The sequence below is a fragment of the Vicia villosa genome, linkage group LG4, assembly GCF_029867415.1.
Source record: "Vicia villosa cultivar HV-30 ecotype Madison, WI linkage group LG4, Vvil1.0, whole genome shotgun sequence".
NCBI lineage: Eukaryota > Viridiplantae > Streptophyta > Magnoliopsida > Fabales > Fabaceae > Vicia > Vicia villosa.
Genome location: NC_081183.1, coordinates 116,949,080 through 116,970,831, shown reverse-complemented (window position 1 = coordinate 116,970,831; position 21,752 = coordinate 116,949,080). Strand labels below are relative to the sequence as shown.

General features: G+C 33.0%; 3 protein-coding genes across 3 annotated transcripts; all 3 read left to right on the top strand.

Annotated features, from left to right (window-relative positions):
- The first annotated feature begins 194 nt into the window (after window positions 1-194).
- Window positions 195-2,928, top strand: LOC131595093 (uncharacterized). The gene is made up of 2 exons (XM_058867341.1): window positions 195-584; window positions 2,645-2,928. Exon 1 carries the CDS (start codon window positions 313-315, stop codon window positions 577-579), a length of 267 nt encoding a protein of 88 aa, XP_058723324.1. The 5' UTR covers window positions 195-312; the 3' UTR covers window positions 580-584; window positions 2,645-2,928.
- A 3,684-nt stretch (window positions 2,929-6,612) lies between these two features.
- On the top strand, window positions 6,613-11,098 carry LOC131595092 (pathogenesis-related homeodomain protein). The gene is made up of 9 exons (XM_058867340.1): window positions 6,613-7,202; window positions 7,854-8,709; window positions 8,797-8,909; window positions 9,022-9,360; window positions 9,490-9,714; window positions 9,848-9,937; window positions 10,007-10,057; window positions 10,299-10,535; window positions 10,722-11,098. Exons 2-9 carry the CDS (start codon window positions 7,881-7,883, stop codon window positions 10,989-10,991), a joined length of 2,154 nt encoding a protein of 717 aa, XP_058723323.1. The 5' UTR covers window positions 6,613-7,202; window positions 7,854-7,880; the 3' UTR covers window positions 10,992-11,098.
- Window positions 11,099-13,017: 1,919 nt separating this feature from the next.
- Window positions 13,018-14,903, top strand: LOC131599526 (protein CHLOROPLAST IMPORT APPARATUS 2-like). Its single transcript, XM_058871847.1, has one exon. The coding sequence runs from the start codon at window positions 13,319-13,321 to the stop codon at window positions 14,210-14,212; it is 894 nt and encodes a 297-aa protein (XP_058727830.1). The 5' UTR covers window positions 13,018-13,318; the 3' UTR covers window positions 14,213-14,903.
- Window positions 14,904-21,752: the final 6,849 nt, after the last annotated feature.

The following is a 21,752-nucleotide window of genomic DNA, read 5'->3' as shown; positions in this document are numbered from 1 at the left end:
CGGAGGGGAGCGGAACGAAATAAAGATCCCGCTCCAATTGTTTGGTTATTTTATTTAAAATTTTTCATTCCAACCCCATATACCCATACACCCCAAATTGGATGAAAAAAAAAAAAAAATAAAGAAGAAAATTTAGTTTACATTTTCACCCCATATAATAGAAAAAACCGGACGGGTGGGTGCCATTGTGGACGTTAATATAAATTTCCCCAAAAGAAAAATCATTTTCATTTTCTAACCAGCCGTGTCCTCTGAGAAAGATAGCGTGAAAACAATCTAGGGTTTGCTGCGTCTATCAAGCTAACATCAACAATGGCGTTGAGACGATTCTACAACGAGATCAGGGGAAAGAAGGTGACCGAGATCCCTGAACACGTCAAACCGATGTTCTCCTTCGCTTACCTCAAGACCTCCGTCAAGCGAGGCTTGGACAACTACAGCGAAAAGTACATCGAAACAGATTCGATTCAGCCTCTTCTTCATGTCCTTTACGGCGGGATGATCTTCTCGTACCTCGTCGCTCTTCCCAACGAGCGTCGCCATCTCGCTCACAAGGAGCATGCTGAATCTCATCACTGATTCAGGTATCATTCCGTTTTTCCATAGCGATTAATTTGCTTAGATCTGTTTGATTGAATTGGATCATGTTATTTTGAGTACTTGAAATTGATTTTGGCGTGTTTGGGGTAGGGTGTAGCTCAATCTCTCTATTAACTTTTGTTGTATGTTGATTTCGCAATTGGTTTTAAATTGATATGTCCTGTTGTTAAATGGTATTATTTTTTATGCTTGTATAGAAATTTCATTTTTATGCTTGTCTGTCATTTCCAACTTGATATGAGATCTCAAACTTTGGATGCATTTTGTTTTCACTTGTTTTTAATGATTAACATGGTGTTTTTAAATGGTATTGTGGTCTTTGCTGTTGCCCGTTAAATTGTGTGTAAGTATGGCCTAGGTTGTCTATAGCGTGCTATAGCACAGTAGAACGGGACCTCAGCGCCACACTTTTGGGCTGCTAACTGCTATCCGCGATAGCGGAAATACCTTCCGCTATTTGTGATGTCGTGACGGCGCAATAGCAGCGCTATAGCGGTTCTGCAGCAGTTTACCGACCGTTATTGTGAAGACGGGGCAATATTCTAAGTTTGAATTTTTTTTAAGGCAAATTGATATTTTTTCCCTTTTATTTGACTAATATAAAAGCTCCTAGCGACACTCTAGGTCATTTCCAGTGCTCTAGGTCATTATCAATTCTCTCTTCACTCAAATCAGTAAGCGATGGATCTAATTTGCAGTTCTCTCTCTTCGCAAATATTTTCTTCCACATTCTTCTCAGCCTAAAAATCAGCAAGCGGTGTATCTTTTTCATCCATTCTTCCACATTCCGGTTAACCTATTCATCTTTTTCTTCACTTTCTCATCCATTAACATCTATTTCTCCCATGTTTTGCTAATTTCTCATCTATTTGGTTTTGGGAGAAGAGGGTTTGAATTGGGAAGTTGTTGGTAATGCCACTGGGCTAATGAACCAACAAGAGTTACTAGACATAAGACTTGCTACATTAGTGTCTAATGGAGATGAGGAGTTGGAGGTGGAAGAAGGAGAGTTTGAAATTGAATCAAGTGATGAGCAAGATGATATTAATGCGGTGGAAGAGATAGATGTGATTTAGTCATTTTGTTTATGTTTATAATTTGGTATAGTCATTTTGAACACATTAATGATTTGATTTTGATGGAAACTTATATTGTGGTGCTGTTGGAATTTGATTTGATTTTTAATGATATGTTTTTAAGGCAATATGAATGTTGTTGAAACTTATTTTTAAGTATTTATGTATTCACATAAAGTATTTACCTTGGTTTTTAAAGCTCACAATAACGGTCATCCCGCTATCCGCTATGCCGCTATAGTATTTTGGGGGTCAGGCGCTGCGCCGCTATCCAAGATTAGCAAACCTAGAGTATGGCTGATGGAGCCATAGTTGTGATTCAGGATAAGTAAAAATCATTGACATTGTGGCCACTGGCCACAATTTGGTGGGCTTTGTTTTAAAAAAAACCTGTATTTACACTATGCTTTTCCATGTTTGTATTTCTTTAGTTGGATTGCCACAAATCAGTTTCCCACCAGGGTACAGTAATTTTGTTGATCTATATGTCAAAACGTTTTTTTATCCTGTTTTGCCAATAAATTGGACACTGTGTCGGGTTCAAACCAGTGGTAAATATACTCAATTTGAAGCAATCTAATTGAAAATTATGTTTTTCCTGATTGCTGAGCATTGATTTAAAAATTGATGGTCCCTTTAATGAGGGTAAGGGGCTACTTAGCATGGTACATATGTTCAATTTTGATATTTATTTTTTCATGAGTAATTTAAAAAATGTCTTATTGTTTCTGTACTCAATTTTAAATCTTTGTATAGGGGATAATTAAATAAAGATATGTGTTTGTTTGGTTTAAGAAACTGTTTTTATATTTGTAAATTTTGTTTTCAATTAATTACAAGCAAATGTATCCCAACTAAATGGTAATTGGATGATATTTTAAACTCTAGAATTTACTTAATGCTCATTCTTTCTGTTATTAACTTTTTCATCATTTGGTTGTTGATTTTTTCCTTTTGATTGATGACAGGATCCTTGTTGATTTGGAGATGGTTGGTTTATCCTATTTTGGTTAGAAAAATGAAGGCAGAAAGGATATTGTCGATAAAATAAGTGATATTTGATAAAACATTCAAGTTTTTTGTCTTTTAATTGTTATTGAATGTGCGCAAAACATACTTGTACACTTTGGTTCATGTGATTTGATGATTTCATCTTGCACCTACCCATTTAGTTGGTATAGTTTCATTTATATGCAGAACATTGAAATCAATGTTTTTCAAGACAAAAAAGTATGCCCTTGGTTTGTTGCAATATATTTGAAACGGGTCCATCATTCGGACTTTTCTTACTTGAAAAATGCTCAAATTCAACACATACATTTAAAATGAGTGACGTTTTAGCAAATAAATTTTGTTTTAAAATGAAAGTTTATTTTACATTAAGATTTTCAAATAGTCTATTTTACCTACTTTTTACGTAGAAAATATAATATTTTATATATTATTTAGTCTATTTTCTAATATATATATTAGAAAATAAATTAAATAATATATAAAATATCGTATTTTTTATGTAAAAAAATAGGTAAAATGGACTATTTGAAACTTTAAATGTGAAATAGACTTTTAAACAGACTTTCAAGTCAAACCTGATTTTTAAATATAGTATTGGAGGTGTCATCTAACAAATTGTTGAATGGGCCGACATATAACAACACCTCCCCTTGATCAAAACTATCACTATTTTCATCTTCGAAATTGACCTTATTAGAGATTCCATAAAGATAGACGAACAACGATAAATCCTCCCAAGCACGTCTTCCAATTGACTCTAAGACCATTACATAAGACTTGGATGTAAGGGCGATCCTATTTTTTTGCAAATACAACCGACTAAAAGAGTTATCGAGTGCAGTAAACGTCAATCGACAATACCTGCATCCAGTAATGGAAAAAACTTGTCAATAACTGGGCCTTTTTAAGTTCGCAGCAGGGACACATGGAATATGGGATGAATAAGGCTCCTAGGTGACAGACCCAACTTAAAAGCTATTGTAGCAATGCGTTCTACCACTAGGAATGGTTTAAAGAACCTTCTACAAATCTTGCGATTCAACCGAGCGACCACTATTATTTGTGTATAGGGTCGAAGTTTCACGAGGACCAAATCACCCACCTCAAATTGCATGTCAGTGCGATGTTTGTTGGTTTGTTAAGCGTGCATCAAGTCCTTCTTTAGGTGTTACAGAATTTTAACTCTCGTTAATAGGCCATCTTCTACTACTTGAATTTTGGATTGCCCATACACATGCATTGGAACAGTTGGGGAGGACCCCATAAATAGTTTGGAAATGAGTCATGTTGATTGATGAATGATGACTGATGTTGTCGTGATATTCAGCCCACATGAGGAAGCTACCCCTCATTTTTTAGGATAGTCAGTCACAAAAGCCCAGAAGTATTGTTCTATATATCGATTTTTGACCTCTATTTGCCCATCGGTTTGAGGATGTTATGATGAGCTCATCTTCATTTTAGTGCCCATGAGATCAAACAAATTACGCCAACATTGGCTTGTGAGTATATGACTGCGGTCCGATAGGATAGTGTGTGGCACCCCATGCAATTTGATCACTATGTTCGCAAATAACTCAACTACTTTCTACGATGTGCAGTGAGTAGGGAGGGGACCAAAATATACGTACTTGCTGAATTGGTCAATCACCGTTAGTATGGTTGTGTTGTCGTTGAAAGGAGGGGGTTCCATAGAGAAATCAAGAGCACCACAAAATTGTTTAACATCCAAGACAGCCAACCTAGTGATTAATGCGGCATAGTAGGGATGGAGATCCTAGCATGGAATTGTAGGGGGTTGGGAAGCTCCAAACCTCTAGAGCCCTAAAAAATATGATAATTTCTCTCTCCCCTACTATTTTGTGTATAACTGAAAATAATAAAAAGGACAATGATGATGTTTACAGTAGAATTAAAAATATTGGTATCTTAACCATTAACCAATAGCCACAATACTAATTGTAGCATTAATGAGAAAAGTAAAGTTGGTGGTATGGATTTATTGTGGAGTAATGATGAAAAACTGAACATTATTGATTATAATAATATCATGATTGACTTTTACATTGAGCATGTTTCTAATACTAACATTAAAATTACTTGGAGAGGCACATGTATGTATGACTACCCTAAAAGCAATTAGAAAATCTTAACTTGTAGTTTGATTAATAATTTAGTTTAAAGACAATATTTTGGTATATGGCTGATTTTTGGAGAATTAAATTTAATTAGAAATTCTAAGGAAAAATATGGTGGTAATCCTATTGACCAAAATCTTACTGATACCATTAATGATACTTGATATGCTTAACAACTTAATGATTTAGGTTTTACAGGAAACATGGAAACATGGTGCAACAATCAACAAGGAGAAGACTTCATTACAACTAGACTGGATAGATTCATGACTAATCAAAATTGGATAAACAACCTCCCTTAATGCACTAAGATTCATCTCCCCATAATTAAGTTTGACCACAATTCCGTCATGTTGGAATTCCATACAAATCTCTGTAAAAAAAGGTCTAAACGCCAAAAATCTAAACCTAAGAGATTTAAGAAACTTTGGATGGAACACCCGGATATTGAGAAGATTACTGAAGACAGTTGGAAACACCGCTACAACAGCGACACTTATGACAAACTTAATATTACTCTAGATAAGCTGTGGCATTGGGGAAAAAAAGGAATTTGGCAACCCTACTAATGCAATTAATAGAATCAAAGAGAATACCCAGTCTCTTTAAGGGGATAACCACCACAACATGAACTATAATGCTATCAAAGAACAATAAGAGAAACTGGATAACCTGTTATACCAATAAGAGATATGGTGGGCTCAAAGGACTAAGATGAATTGTCCAAAGGAAGGAGACACGGACACTAGTTTTATTTCTCCTCAATGCCTCATAAAGATAGACTCATGACAAAATAAAACTAATCACTAAGAATGGAGATCTTACTTACAAAGAGGAAGAGATCCAAGACACTTTGGTGGACTACTATAATGATCTTTTCAGAACTGAGAGCAACATACCCCCCCCCCCCGAACAAGACACATTACCCTCCCATGTTTTCCTACTCTAGACGAATGAAACATGGGCGATGTCATTATGTCACCCCATACGGGTTTTTACAAATATACTAATGTATAGTCTCCATACTTTTTATGATCTTCATATGTTTCTTGCTTATTTGTTAAACAATGAAATAATATAAGTTGATTTTCTTTATAAAAAAAGTTATTACCATTTGTTACACTCAATCTCATCTCAAATCTTTAGAAAGCTTAATCGTTATATATGAAAAACTATTTTACCCTACTCAAATCAACATTCTATAAAAATATCATTTTTATATATTAGTTTTCAAAATATTTTCACAAAATATTTGCATGATATGATTTGATTAGATACATATTTAAAATAATCTTACACAGTCAATACATAATTATTAATCTCGTATTAAAATTATATCTTGCAAATCAATATATTAATATGCAAGAGAAAAATAGACAAAAGTACATGATACGACAAAAATACAAGATATGCTCAGAAAAACAAACAAAATAAGCTATAAACAAAGGCTGAATGATAATAGAAACTAAAAAAACATCAAAGACAACATCAGCTTACAGGCAGAAACACACCTTACTCGAGAGCATAAAACAACACACCAACCAACCCTATTCACAAAACCAATTTAAATATTTGCAAAAAATACAAGTCAAAAGACAATTAAAAAAAAGCCAGCAATTATACGAAGATCCTGAAACCTCAGACGCATCATGAAACTTCGTGTTCACGAAGAGATCCTATAATTATATTTTGTAACTCCTTTTATTTTTAGCAAATCACTCAAAGAATCAATACTCTTGAAATTATTCTTTACATCTACACAACCTCACTTTTTTCTTCCAAAATCTATTAGGTTACTACCATATAGTTTGAGCTTCCTAAAACAACCTTATTAATCTTTTAAACTTACACGAGTCTTGACTCATAATTTAAGAATAATGTTCCAATCTCTGCATAACTAGGATTGATTGAATATATCCCAATTTGAGAGCCAACAGACAACCTAGATTCAGCAAGAAATTAACTTACCCCAAATAGCAAATTAGTTAATTTTTGTGGTAAAAATGCAATTTTTGGTAAAATCAAAGTGGGACAATAGAAAAACAAAACAAAGGTGAACACTTTTCGATTCCACACAAGGGAAACAAAGAAGGACTAATAGAGAAGAGTAAAAAAACATCAAGAAGAACAAGAGCCTAAACGATTGAAGTGCTTTCAGAAAACGATACACATATCAACATTGGGAATCTAAGACCCAATTTCAATTCCAATTTCAAATTCATCATTCAATCGAAAGGGTCACTTTTTTTTCATTCAAAGTTCTCAGCTTGTATGTGTATATATATCTCTATATGTATTCAACTTTTTTCTTCATGAGACAGTTCAGAGCTATTCAAAGTTCAGATCTTTAACCATTTTTTATCTTCAATTTCAGGTTAGTTTTCTTTCATTGGCCTTAAACTCATGTGGGTTTGTCTTGTTTTTGCTTAATACTTTGTGGGGCTTAACAAAGTCAAGACCTTGGTTATGAATGATGAATCTTCTTGTTTTGCCAATTTGTCTTATAGTAATAATCAGTTGATTTTCTAATCATGAAAGTTCTTGATTTTGAAATTGAATCATTGTTGTGAATAAGATTGATGATACTTATGAGTTATGATTCCTTATGTTGTGACTTTTAGACTTTTGAAGTCATTCACGCCTAAAGTTTGTTCTTCACTAAATTTTCATGAAGTGATTCTTCATTAGTATAGTTTTGAATCCTCGTATGTGTTTTGGACATGTTTTGTTTGAATTGATTGCTCCTTAATCTTGTCTTTGTATACTTGATGGTGTTACATTACATTTGGGATTTTGTTGTACTGTTTCTGTGTTTGATTTGAATACATTCTTCTTTGATCTAAGCTTGTTAGAGTTATCAATTTTTATGAGTTTTTCTTGATTTCTCGGTGGATTGTAGATTGAGTTATATCATCACTAGTTCAAATCGAGAATCATAACAGGAATTGTTAGATTATGCAAAATTCATGAAAATCCTTTTGAACAGTATATCTTGATCATTGTGTTACTGTTATGCTTCTATCAGGGGTGATACGTTAGTGAATAAATTAATATGCGGGATACTGAGAAGTCAAATAATCGAGGATCTACAAAAGCCGGTAACTCAAAGGAACATATCAAGTTAAAGGTAGATTCACCGCGATTCAAAAGAAGTAGCTCGAAAAGCCAAGAGAAGAAACGGAAACTGAAATCAAAATCTCATAAACTCAGAGACTCGGCAAATGCGTCGGAGAAAACAGCTATTGATTCTTCTGTCAAGGGGCCGAACAAGAATACTTCAAATAAAAGATTGATTATTAGGCAAAAGCTACATAAAACTGATAGGAATTCAAAACAGGTTCAGCCTACTGTAAAGATACAAGGAGGAAAAAATTCTCCGAATAATGATAGGGAAAACGAGAAAGATGTTGATCAAGAGACAAATATTCAAAAGCGTAAGAGAAGAAGAAGAAAAAAGAAAAGAGAAAGACTTAATGTGGAAATTGACGACACTTCACGCCTTCAGAGAAGAACAAGGAATCTGTTAATTAGAATGAAGCTAGAGCAGAACCTTATTGATGCTTACTCCGGAGAAGGTTGGAAAGGTCATAGTCGAGAGAAGATTAGGCCTGAAATGGAGCTACAAAGAGCAAAGAAGCAGATTATAAAATGCAAGCTTGGTATCCGTGACGCCATTCGCCAGCTAGATTCTCTAAGTTCAGTTGGTAGCATTGAAGGTTCTGCTATTGCTACAGATGGATCTGTTTATCACGAACATATATTCTGTGCGAATTGCAAGATGCGTGAAGCTTTTCCAGATAATGATATTATACTCTGCGACGGCACATGCAATCGCGCGTTTCACCAAAGGTGTCTTGATCCTCCTTTGGATACTGAAAACAGTGAGTTCTGATTTATTCTTGTTTGTGTGAACCTTTAATATGCGGACTTTTTATTGAGAAAACGTATCATTTAATTATAAATTGCAGTACCTCCCGGAGACCAAGGCTGGTTTTGCAAGTTTTGTGAATGTAAGATAGAAATACTCGAGGCAACAAACGCGCATCTCGGGACTCGTTTCTCCTTAGACAGTACTTGGCAGGTTTGTATTTATTTACTCTATTACCCTTGACTCTTGCTAAACCAAATGTTCATATTTTTTCGTTTCCTTCAATTGGTTTAAATAGTAAATGGCTTTTCTTCTGTAAATTTAGGATATATTCAAGGAAGAAGCTGCTATTCCTGATGGTGACACAGGATTATTGAATCAAGAAGAAGAATGGCCCTCAGATGATCCTGAAGACGATGACTATAATCCAGAGATGAAAGAAGATAGCCACGGTGGCAACAACACAGATGGAAATGATGATAACGCATCTGATGATTCGAGTAGTTCTGGTAGTATGTGGTCATTAAATGGAGAATGTTCTCTGTTAGATGAAGGCCTTGAATATTATTCTGTTAGTCATGGCCGCATAGATTCCGATGAATCCGGCGAAATTGCGTGTGGTCGTAGGCAGCGTACAGCTGTTGACTACAGGAAACTTTATGATGTGAGTATATCAGATGACCATGTCGTAAAATATTTCTATAAGCTCTCCCAAACAGTGTCACAAGTGTTTATGCTAGTAAATAAGCTCGAATTTGTCAATCCAGTTTAATTGAAGTTCCTATCTTTTCAGGAAATGTTTGGGAAGGATGCTCATTATGAACAAATGAGTGAAGACGAAGACTGGGGTCCGGGAAAAAAACCGCGAACAGAAAAGGAGTCTGACGCTGTTAATACACTTATGACTCTGCATGAGATTGAAAACAAACATCAGAATGATGAGAACAATGTTAGAATACGAGGGAATTCTTCTGGCATAAAAAGACCTTGCTTCAGGATTCCGCATGATGCTGTTGAGGTATTAATTGATAGCCACTCTTTCTCTTTCTATCATATTTCTTTACTGTTATCTTCCACAATTCCAACCGAGAACAAATATATAATGTATTAAGTTATATATGCTAATTCGTGTCCACTATGAAATGTTCCAGAAGCTTCGCCAAGTTTTTGCAGAGAATGAGCTTCCTCCTAAATCCGTAAAGGACGCCCTTTCGAAAGAGCTGGGACTTGACGCTGCAAAGGTTATTCCCGACTATCTTGAGTCAGATTTTGTTCCCGACTTCCTGTTATTAACATGATAGAAAATGCAGGTTAACAAATGGTTCAAAAATGCACGTTACTCGGCACTTAAAACTCGAAAGGTAAACTTTGGTGCTATGCTTTTGCTCTCTCCTTTACTAATACTGTTTCTTTCTTTCCGTTTCACAATATCTCTAAGTTAGTATTCAAAATCGTAACCTTTTTCGTAAGAATTGTTAAATTAGATGCAAACCTATGTTAGTTTCAAATCCTATAACAAGGCGGCTTTTTATCTTACAATTTCATAAACTGTTTTGTTCATGAAATTTGCAATAAACTCTGACATAAGTCGGGTTTGTTCAGTATCGGGAAGGAGGAAAACAGCTGCAGAGTTTCACTTCTAAGTCCTCAAAGGATTGTACATCCCAACAGGTGCAGGAAGATGAGATTTTGAAACCGAAGGTCAAGAAAATTACCGTGATTCGTTCCGTGAAGAAGTGTGAAAATGTTACCGGCAAAGAGAAAACAAAGGCATCTAGCAGTCTTTTGAAGAAAAAGAAACCAGAAGTACCTCCACCCTCGAGAGAAAACGGCAACGAGGTCTTTTTCTAGTTATCTAATTGTCATATTATGTGTGCATTTATGTGCTTGAAAATAAACATTTCTGCATTAACTATTTGTTGAAGTACATAGTTAAGCTTGTCAGAGAGATGGCCGACATCGTTAGAAGTACTATTCTTAATTTATCACACCTTCTGTCATAACGCTTTAATGTTTAATTTTCAGGATTCGACGGAAGACAATGGCGATGTAAGCTTGATGAAACTATTGAAAGAAAGGAAAAAGAAGGTAACATTTGCATTTGAGAGAGGCTCTAAGGAAGCAGAGTTGGAGCTTGAAAGACTGACCAAATTGAAGATGAAAGTAGATAGATTGAAGCAAAGTTTAACTCAAGTTCAAAATTACAGATCAAAGGGTTCAGAGAAAGAACCTAATCTGAATGAGCCATCTATTGTTTATGTGCCTGTAGCTGAGTTAAGAGAAAAGGTCAAATAGAAAACTATATAGAGAATATACAATGTTTAGAATATTTTTGCAATACAGTAATATATGGCTGTTAGTTTTACTTTGTAATAAGAAATGAAGTAACCGTTTTGAAGTTATACTTACTTTGTTACTGGATTATATTTGTTGGCTGCATGGCATGGCCATATCCATGTATTCTTACTTGAAACATAATCTGGGATTCAAGAACCATTGAGATAAACATCAATTCAAGCACCTAGATTTGGTGTTCAACCAGTGCCCTTCAACCAGTTCAACAACATGCTTTGCACAAATTCAAACATTTGTTAGGAGAAACAACCTTATTGTTAAATATTTTATTTTATTTTTCTTTCCAACTACTCTAAATACAAGTTACCACACCATTCTTACTTCATTAGAAACAAATTTTCTACTACTAAACCTTAAATATTGTTCTAGATGTGCCACACTCTTTCTGAAACACTAAATAAATGTCAAATCAGTTGCCAACATGATACCAAATACCACTAAAAATAGGACACTCGAATAACAGATGAGAATGTGATTCACCTAAAACTCACCCGTCATTGTATTGAAGAGATTTTTGACCAATGAAATCTCTCTTAATTAAATTGTCATTTTTGGTAATCTATTGTGAGGATTCTCCAAACTAGGCATGATACTTATGAAGATATCAACTTGTGCCATGCTAAAGACCAAGATCCGTTAAACTCAATCCTATTTTTCAACATAAGAACCTTGTAACTCTCTTTCACCGAATACACTTTTGAAATTTCTCGGCCACCTATATCTATATGAAAAACGACTCTTCACGACAAACAATTTCCGACACATTCTCGAAGAATACCCTTAACCCTCCGCATCTATAAACCAAAGCTCATATCAAAGATCAGTCCTCTCATATATAATTTTCCAGACTCATTTTTTAAGGAGGGAATCGTTGAAAGTATTCAAAATTTCCCAAATCCCATATAGGTTTACAAGTTCTATCCCATTTAACACAATTGATTTTTCTCTCATTCTCATAGACTTTCCATAAGAATTACTTGAACATAGATTCGAGTTTAGAGACAATACCTCACAGAGCTTTGAAGAATGAGAAAAAAATTAAACTATGATGACTAGCAAGATTGATTTTAAGATAACCACATGATCGTCAAAGAATAAATGTTATGTTTTCAATTTGACAATCTAGATCTTATAGTATTACTCATAGGATGTCATGTCTTCTTTGATCTTGGATTTGCATCTATCAGAATTTCAAAATAACTGAACAGAGTGACTCATACCTTATAAACATTGGTCGCGTCTCGGAGCCAACTTTGACAAACATTTATCCCCATAACCAGCTCTTCTGAAAGTTGACTTTTAAATCCAACATCATCTCAAATAAAATTAGATTTTCCTTTATGCTCCTAATGCCCCCAAATTATTTTTTGCAATAACTAAAGTGTTGTTCACATATTAGAGATGCGAAAACTATCCTCTCCTCTTTCATTAGAAGATTAAAGCCTTCCTTGATGAAGAAAAATGAAATGAGATAGGGTTTCTCTTGCCTAATTCCTCTTTCAACATTAAACTCTTTGGTAGGGTTGTCATTCACCAACACATAAGTTGCTGACGTCTTCGAATATTGTAAGATTCAACTCCTCAATTTTTCGGGAAACTTCATCTTAACCATTACACAATCTAGAAAGTTCCAATCCACTATGTGACAATCCTTTTCAAAGTCGACCTTAAATATAAGCATGTTTTTTTCTTGAATTCGCATCGTCTACGATTTCATTTGCAATTAAGATATCTTCAAGAATTTGCCAGCCAGACATGAATTTTTATAAAAAAAATATATTTTTAATACATTGAATATTGAAATGATTAAATTTTTAATTAAAAAAATTTAAATTCAAAACTCTTTAAAAACCCACTTACAAACACATTGTAAGAGAATCTATATTTAAGTATCTAGGACTCTCTAGTCATTTTAGAGTTCTTTTGGAATTGTATCTTGTCTTATAGGACAAATGCTCATTGGAACAAAGTGAAGTGTTGTAATTTTCTTCTCCCATTAAATATATCATTTATAAGAAACAAATTCCAAGGAATCAAAAAGAGAAACTTGAAGAACAAGGACATCACAGTAAAACAAAAACATGTCAAATACTTTAACACTAGTCGTCCGTTGCTGCTACATCACAAACCAAGCATTGTCTCTTCCTTTGTTCCCATTTCCCTCTCTTCTAAATAAACCACAACTTCCTTTTTGCAAAATCAATTCATCAAACTTCAAATAATCACTTTTTTGTTTAAGTGATTATAATTTATAACCCATCTTTCAAATGAGTTCAAGTTTAAGCGGAGGAACCAATGCATTGAATTTCAATGTAGTCAAATCCTCTTCATCAACATTAACTTCACTTACTTCTTCTTCTTTAACTATCTCCGAACCTAGCAATAACATATCCCAAAGCGCAATCCGAACCAAAAGAACCCGAACCAATCGAAAGAGACCGAACCAAAAATACAACGAAGCTGCTGAGTTACTCTCCGAAGCGTATCCGAACCTATTCCGTAACCTAAAGAAAATACATCCACCACCGTGCAAATTTTCCAAACCGCTTATAACGGAATGCTACAACAACGATTTTTTTGAACCGTTGTTATTGCCGTTCAGTGATTTCGATTATGCAAACTCTTTTTCGACTCAAAATAAAAGCGCTTCTCAAACGGAGGTTTTCAGCTTTCAAGAGAAGGAGGTCTCGGAAGAGAGAGTGGTGAATTCCGGTGAAGTACTGGAACGCGATTCTGGAGAGGCTTTAGATTGTATATCGATGTTGGATGATGAAACTGAGGAAGGGATTGATAGTATTATCGGGAGTAGGGTTGAGGATTACGCCGGAAACAGCGGTGGAGATGGAGAAGCAGGTTTATGCTACGGCGGCGAGAGAGTGAATCCTTGGTTCAGAGGTTTTGGCAGAAAATTAGGTATAGCAAATGCTCTTCGCGGCGTCGGAGGTGTTAATTTGTTGAGTTTTGCTATGGTTGATGTTCTAGAAATCTCGAAGGTGCCGGTGGCGGTGAGTAATGTTCCGGTGACTGGGAAAAAGAAGCAGAGGAAGAAAGAAAACTTGGAACGGAGAAATTTGAGTTTGGATCTGCCTCTGCGGCTGAAACTGGATTACGAAGATGTTCGGAGTTTGTGGTCGGCGCGTGGTTCACCGTTTCGCCGGTAAGGTGGTCGTTGTTACGACGGCGGTGTATGTTGTCACTGTACCACTGTTACTAGTACTTAGCACTTTATTTCTTTGATAAATTACTTCATTTATATTAATTACTAGTGGTATTGTTTGTTTTGGTATTAGTAAGATTAATATATTATAGTTAGGAATTGTTAAAAATATGCGGTATTAGATGCAGAAAGGAATGTACTTCTCCAACTCCAAGGTGATCAGACTCAATTTATTTCTAATTTATGAACCAAAACGTGGTAGTTCTAATTTAGGGTTAATACCTATTTTCACCCCAGCCATATGGGGTTGGTTTGAATAACCCCTCTGCCAAAAAAAAAGTTGCAAGAATTCCCCCAACATTTGAAGATTCTCTCATTTTAAACCTTGTAAAATATTTGTTTTTAAAACCAACCTTGTCATTTGAAGATTCGGTCATTTTGAATCTTATAATCTTGTAGATTATGTTATTTTAAACCCTATGGAATATAACGGGCGAGGTTGGTTTTACTAAAAAAAATAATTTACAGGGTTCAAAATGATAGAGTCCTTCAAGTGGCAAGGTTGGTTTCAAAACTAAATTTTTTACAAGGTTTAAAACGAGAGATCTTCAAATGTTAGGGGAATTCTTGCAACTTTTTTTTGGTAGGGGGATTTTTCGAACCAACTCCATATGACAGGGGTGAAAATAGATATTAACCCTTCTAATTTATGCATGTTTTATTGCTCAATATATAATGAACGTGTTTACACATTTTTATACTTAATTAGTAAATTTTATAAGAAAGAGTGCTTATTTCATCACATTTTTAGATGTAGTTTAAAGCAGAGATTTACATCTTGGGTTTTTATGCTTCTTCATACGAGGCTTTATATGATTCTTTTTTATGAAGCTTAAAATGACACTTCAGATAGTTTTTTATTCAATTCTTTTGATGACATTTCAAATGATTTTTTTTTAAACCTTATCAGATTCTTTTGATGATACTTCAAATAACTTTTCAGATAATTCGTCATCCAATTCTTTTGATCATTTATTAAATAATTTTGAATTGATTCTTCATATAGCTCTTCATCTAATTCTTTTGATGATTCATTAAATGCTTTTTAGATGATTCTTCATTTGATACTTCAAAATATTTTTTTAGATAATTCTGAATTTTCCTATGTGATATATTCTTCATCTTGAAGTAATTGTATTAACTCTTTAAATTTGTTGATGTTCTTTGATTTATTTAACTTGTAAATCATCAACAATATGATTATCTCCAAATTCTAGAATTCCAATACCAAATTTGAATGTTAGATACTCGTTAGAAATAAAGGCCTGGATTATAAACTCATATTGATTTGATTTAATTTATCACGAAGTTAAAAATTTACTAATATGTGTGAGATTGAAACTTAGAGAATTTTAGAATTTTGTTGTGTTGTGTTAATTTATTTAATTGATTATGCAACACAAAAGTGACAACGAAGAGTAAAAAAATTGTTTTTTTTAAGAGGAAAGAAAGAGATAAAGAGAATTTAACACCTATGTCTGAACCTCAAAGAATTAAAGAAAACGTTAATATAGTTTGTTCGGAAGACAGTGAAAATTCTTTAGAACGTGATCCTGGAAAACGTCCTTCACTGCGAGAATATCATGTAAATCAAATGAATGACATTCAAAGAGCTTATTTAAAATGGGATTCATATTAAATGAATTTAGAGCAATATCCATTGTCTGATAAAGAAGACCATCAAAGACGCTTGGTTTAGCCTTTTTCCTTCATGGTTAGAATATTCATCTTCAGAAGATGCTGCTTATTGCTTACCATGTTATCTTTTTAACGAAAGACCAAGTGGACGTCCTGGTTTGATGTCTTCATTTCTACAGGTTTTAGAGATTGAAAGAAAGTTAAAAATGAAAAGAATTGTGAATTTCTTAAACACATAGGGAAATATCCTGGTTCACCATATAACAATGATATAAAGCTTGTCAAGACTTGTTGATTCAAGATGATCACATTAGAAATATTATTCAAGCTTAAAATTCAATTGAAGTTATGAAGAATCGACTACGTCTCAAAACTTTAATTGACACTGTTTGTTGATTAACTTTTCAAGCGTGTGCTTTTAGAGGTCATGATGAAAGTACAAAATCATTAAAGCAATATAATTTTCTTGAATTGATAAAAATATTAGCATGTTACAATGATGAAGTTGCAAAAGTTGTGTTGGAAAATACTCCATCTAATAACAAGTATACTTTACATCTAATTCAAAAGTTGTGTTGGAAAATACTCCATCTAATAACAAGTATACTTTACATCTAATCCAAATTTTGTATAATTATAGACGAAGCGAGTGATGAATCCAAAAAAGAGCAAATGTCTTTTGTTCTGAGATTTGTTGATAACTATGGTTTTATACAAGAAATATTTTTTGACCTTGCACATGTTACTGATAATATATCTTTAACTCTTAAGCAAAAAGTTTGTAATATACTTTCTCTGCATAACCTTGATGTCTCTAACTTTCATGGTCAAAGGTATGATGGTGCTAACAATATGAGAGGAGAATGGAATGGTTTACAAGCACTATTTATGAAGGATTATTCTTATGCATATTGTGGTTTTTGTTTTGCTCATCGATTTCAAGGTTATTACATCAAGAGAAGTTAAACCAATTCAACAACTCTTTAAGAAGCTAACTTTAATAGTCAATATTGGTTGTTCTTCTACAAAGTGCCATGACGAGTTACAAGCTTCCCAATTAGATGAAAAGGAACATTAATTAGAGATTGGTGAGATTGTAACTGGTAAAGGTGAAAATCAAATTGGTACTTTCGTGCGAGCTGGGGATAATCATTAGGAATCACACTTCTCTTATATTTATAAGTTGATAAATATGTATGAAGTAACTTATTTTGTTTCAAGAAAATTTGAAAATGAAGGATTAAGTTATGCTTTGCGTGGAGATGCTGTTAGTGCTTACAATTTTTTAAAGTCATTTGATTTCATATTCATATTACATTTGATGAAAGAAATTATGGGGATCACAAATATGCGTTATCAAGCTTTACAACAACAATCTCAGGATGAACCCAATGTTATGTATTTGGTTTGTACAACAAAAACTCTTATTCAAGAATTAAGAGAAATTGGTTGGGATGAATTGTTTGCTTCTGTGATGTCTTTTTGTGAAAAACATGATATTGAGATTCCTGATCTTAATGATGTTCATTCAAAAAAACGATTTGGTTGTTCTCTTCTCGAAGATAATGAAGGTGGGAAAAACACAAGAAGGGGGTTGAATTGTGTTAGTTTTTTCTTTCTTTTCTAAAACCTCTGATTAGATCCTGAACACAAGGTCTAGAATCTTATACAAATTAGTCAAAGATAGAGAGTAAAGGAAAGAGAGACACAAGCGATATATCTTGGTTCCTCCCACAAATCAGGAGTGGTCCAACTCTCTTGCACTTCCAAGGGATTTCACTATAAAAACAATTATCTACAAATGCTCAAGCACACAAGCAAGAGACTTTCAATGCTTAAACACACAAGTAAGCAACTTCTAATGCTCTAGCATATAAGCAAGAGACTTCAAATGCTAAATCACACAAGCAAGAGATTTCTAACAATCTAACTTAAAAATGAAAGATTGTTTGGGTATTACACTTGATATACAATCATAGGTGTAAAAATAATACAACACAAAAGACTCTTAAGATTTAAGAATTTATAAGATAAATAGGTGTTAAGAAATTTTAAGTTGAACTTATGCTTTTGATTTGACACAATAGCAACTATTTGTTTGTCAATGGTTCGTTGTTAGTTTCTTCAAGTGTTCAACTCCTTATATAGAGAGACATAAAAGAGTCGTTGAAGAAGACTTCTTGCACACATGAGTCTTGTAGAAGCTTTGATCAGAGACATAGGGATGTTACTTGGTATGGCTAATCCCTTGAAAAATACATTTGAATTTTACTTCAAAAGGAATTATCTGTTCCATCCCCATTGTCTGTACAAATTTTGTTTGGTTCTGCACGTGATCAGAAGAAGACAAAATGACTTTTTGAGTCTGATAGTGACCTTTCAGAGTCTTCTTGATCCTAGCGTTGACCATCTTCAAATTCTGAGTCTTCAGAGTCTATATCTTCAGATGTTGAATTTATTTAGAGTTTGGTCTTTAGAAGTTGACTTCCTTCAAAGTCTAAGTCTTCATAGTCTCATGCCCAGGTTCTGATCCTTCAGAATCACGTTCTTCAAGCTTCTCTTGAATGTTCAACTTCAGTTCCAAAACTTAACTTCTATCACAAATTTTAATCTACGGTCCTGTAGACTTGAACATATATTAGTATACCTAATTGTTCTTTAAATACCTTGTTATCATGAAAACCTTAGGGATATGGTACAAACCAATTTTGTTCCAAAAATCTCCTCTTTTTTTATGATGACAAACACAAGTATTTAATAACAATGGTTGTTAATTTAATTAACAAGTTGACTTCAGGGACTGAGGTTTGTAAGCTCCCCCTGAGCCTAATAGTCCTAAGGGTGAGTGTTGTACTCCAAAATTTGCCCTCATATATTTGCAAATGTCACTTTATTTCGAATAAATGACGTTGCACAGTTGGTAAGAATTTGACCTTAAAAGGTACAAGAGCGAGAGGTCTCGGGCTCGAACCTCACTTCTGACGTTTTTCACTTTTATTTATTTATTTGTCACTAACTTCATTTTCATTTATGTTAAAAAATCACAAAAAAAAAAAAATAGTTTTCTTAATCAATTTTTACTTTTTTAATTCAAAAATAACCAAAAAATATTTTATTTTTTAATTTTCGTTTTCTTTATTTAAGGTATTTTTCAAAATATTATTTTTTATTTAATTCATGATTTTCTTCATAAAATAGTCAAAAAATCATAAAAAATATAAAAAGGCAATTTCTCATTTAGCTTTGGGTCTAAGTCAATCAACGTTAAAATATTTGATTTGATTTTCTTTTGCCTTAATTAATTTCCTATTTTGTTTAACCTAATTTTTCTCTTATAAATACTAACAATTCACGAACCCTATTTTCTCCCACAAAATCCCATTCACGTACCAAACATAAACTTTTTCTTTTGATTCAGGCTAACTTTTGTACATATATCAACAATCTTAATTTTTATTTAGGCAGAAACCTTCCCCACTTTTCTAACCAACTTTCTCAAAAATATTCCTCACAAAAGTCAAACCATTGATAACCTTGTTTTGACAAAAAAAAAAGGGATTCCTCGCTCATTACAAACAATGCCTCATGAATCTCTCCATCAGCCTTCAAAATTTCACATAAATTTGTGACAACAATTTTCCCATCAAAAACTTTTTTTTTCATACACTAACAAACCAAAATCGCATTCTTGAGTCAATCCCAAAATTCTAATCACTCCCACGGTTTATATTTCATACACTTCTGTACATAGTTTCTAACCAATTGGCAGACCTTCATAAAATGTCCAAACCATGAAATTTAACTTCCAAACATTCAAATTATTAACATAAAAATAAGTCAAAATAATACGATTTTGTACAGGTTTTTTGTTGTTGTTTTTCTGTAGAGAAATAGAGAAGAAAAAACTCCGCCGTGAAGCACTTCAACACCGACACAGTTCCGGCGAACAACTGTGCGAACCGCCCCTTGCATTCCAAACGCACACGCGGATCCTCTTGTACCGAAAAGAGAAGAGGAAGATTGACTGCAAAATCAGATCCGATTCCGTCGACCACCCTCCCGTCGTCAATCTCTCCCTTGCGCGCAGCACCACCGTGAGCCCTCCGATTCCAACGCAAAACTGATCCAACACTGCCATCACTTGGCCTCGTCGGAAACAACCATTTCTCAACCTTCAGATCTTCGGTCGAATCTATTCGGTAATGCTTTTCCGCTTTAATTTTCGATTGTCGCTTGCATCGTGTTGCCATTGATGGGTTTGATTTGTGTTGATGTTGTTTGAATCATTATTGTTCTTGTCTTCCTTGTGGTTGGCCATAGTTGTTTTGTTCTATTATGAGAGGTATCTATCATATAAGAAAATTGATAGTTGCGAAAATTCCAATTATGTCCTGCTACTCATTTAGGCTGCCACATGGATGCTCTCATTGCACTTCTTTCATTTGTTACCTAATGTATAAGCTTATTCATTATTTTTTATTTGCTTTCTACACTATTTTTTAAAAATGATATATCAAAGTCATAATATAATATTAATTATTTTTATTACCTTTCCAATGCAAGATTATCTAACCACATACTCAACCTATATACTACTTCTTACCTTTTTCATTATCTTTCTCAATCTATCATATAAGAAAATTGATAGTTGCGAAAATTCCAATTATGTCATGCTACTCATTTAGGCTGCCACATGGATGCTCTCATTGCACTTCTTTCATTTGTTACCTAATGTATAAGCTTATTCATTATTTTTTATTTGCTTTCTACACTATTTTTTAAAAATGATATATCAAAGTCATAATATAATATTAATTATTTTTATTACCTTTCCAATGCAAGATTATCTAACCACATACTCAACCTATATACTACTTCTTACCTTTTTCATTATCTTTCTCAACCCTCTTATCTCTCTCTTATTCTCACTCCTCTCTCTTTATTTTCTCAATTTTATGCATTTCTTTTACTTTCATATTTTCTTTTATTAATTCTTCTCTAACCTAAATCCTAATCAACTCTTCTATTTTTGTTTGCAAAATATAATATTATTATCCAATCTCATTAATTTTTAATATTATGTTTTTTAATCATTTTTTACTTTATTTTTTTATATTATAAACAATAATGACTTAATTTTTTATTTATCATGTTATGCTTTATCATTTTCACCTTATATTTTCAATTATCTTATTTTTACTATTTTAAACAATATTTTATTATTACATAAAAAGTAAGATATTTAATTTATAATATTTGTTTTCTATATTTGAATCTGATTAAATCTTATAAATGGACCATGTTATTATTATTTTTAAATGAATTTAAAAGATATAATACATTAACTACAATTATGAATAATCTTATTACACATAAATATGATTCATAAAATTTAAATTTAAATTAATGATAAAATTTGAATTTATTTTCGCAAATATTTTTCTCCATTTTATCTCACAGCCCCTTTGCATTATTATAGTCATGATATGACATATCATATAAGAATACCTTCTTTATATGATAATCTGAGAATGAATTTGAACCATTGAATTTTAAAATAAATGGTGGAGATTATGTGTGAATATTTTTTTCTTTCTACTCCTTCATTAAAATAAAAGATCAAAGAGAGATAAAAAAAATTCACCCATAATCTCCACCATTTATTTTAAAATCTAATGGTTGAGATTCATTCTCACATATATATATATATATATATATATATATATATATATATATATATATATATATATATATATATATATATATATATATATATATATATATATATATATATATATATATATATATATATATATATTACAAAAGTTATTATTACATTTACAAAA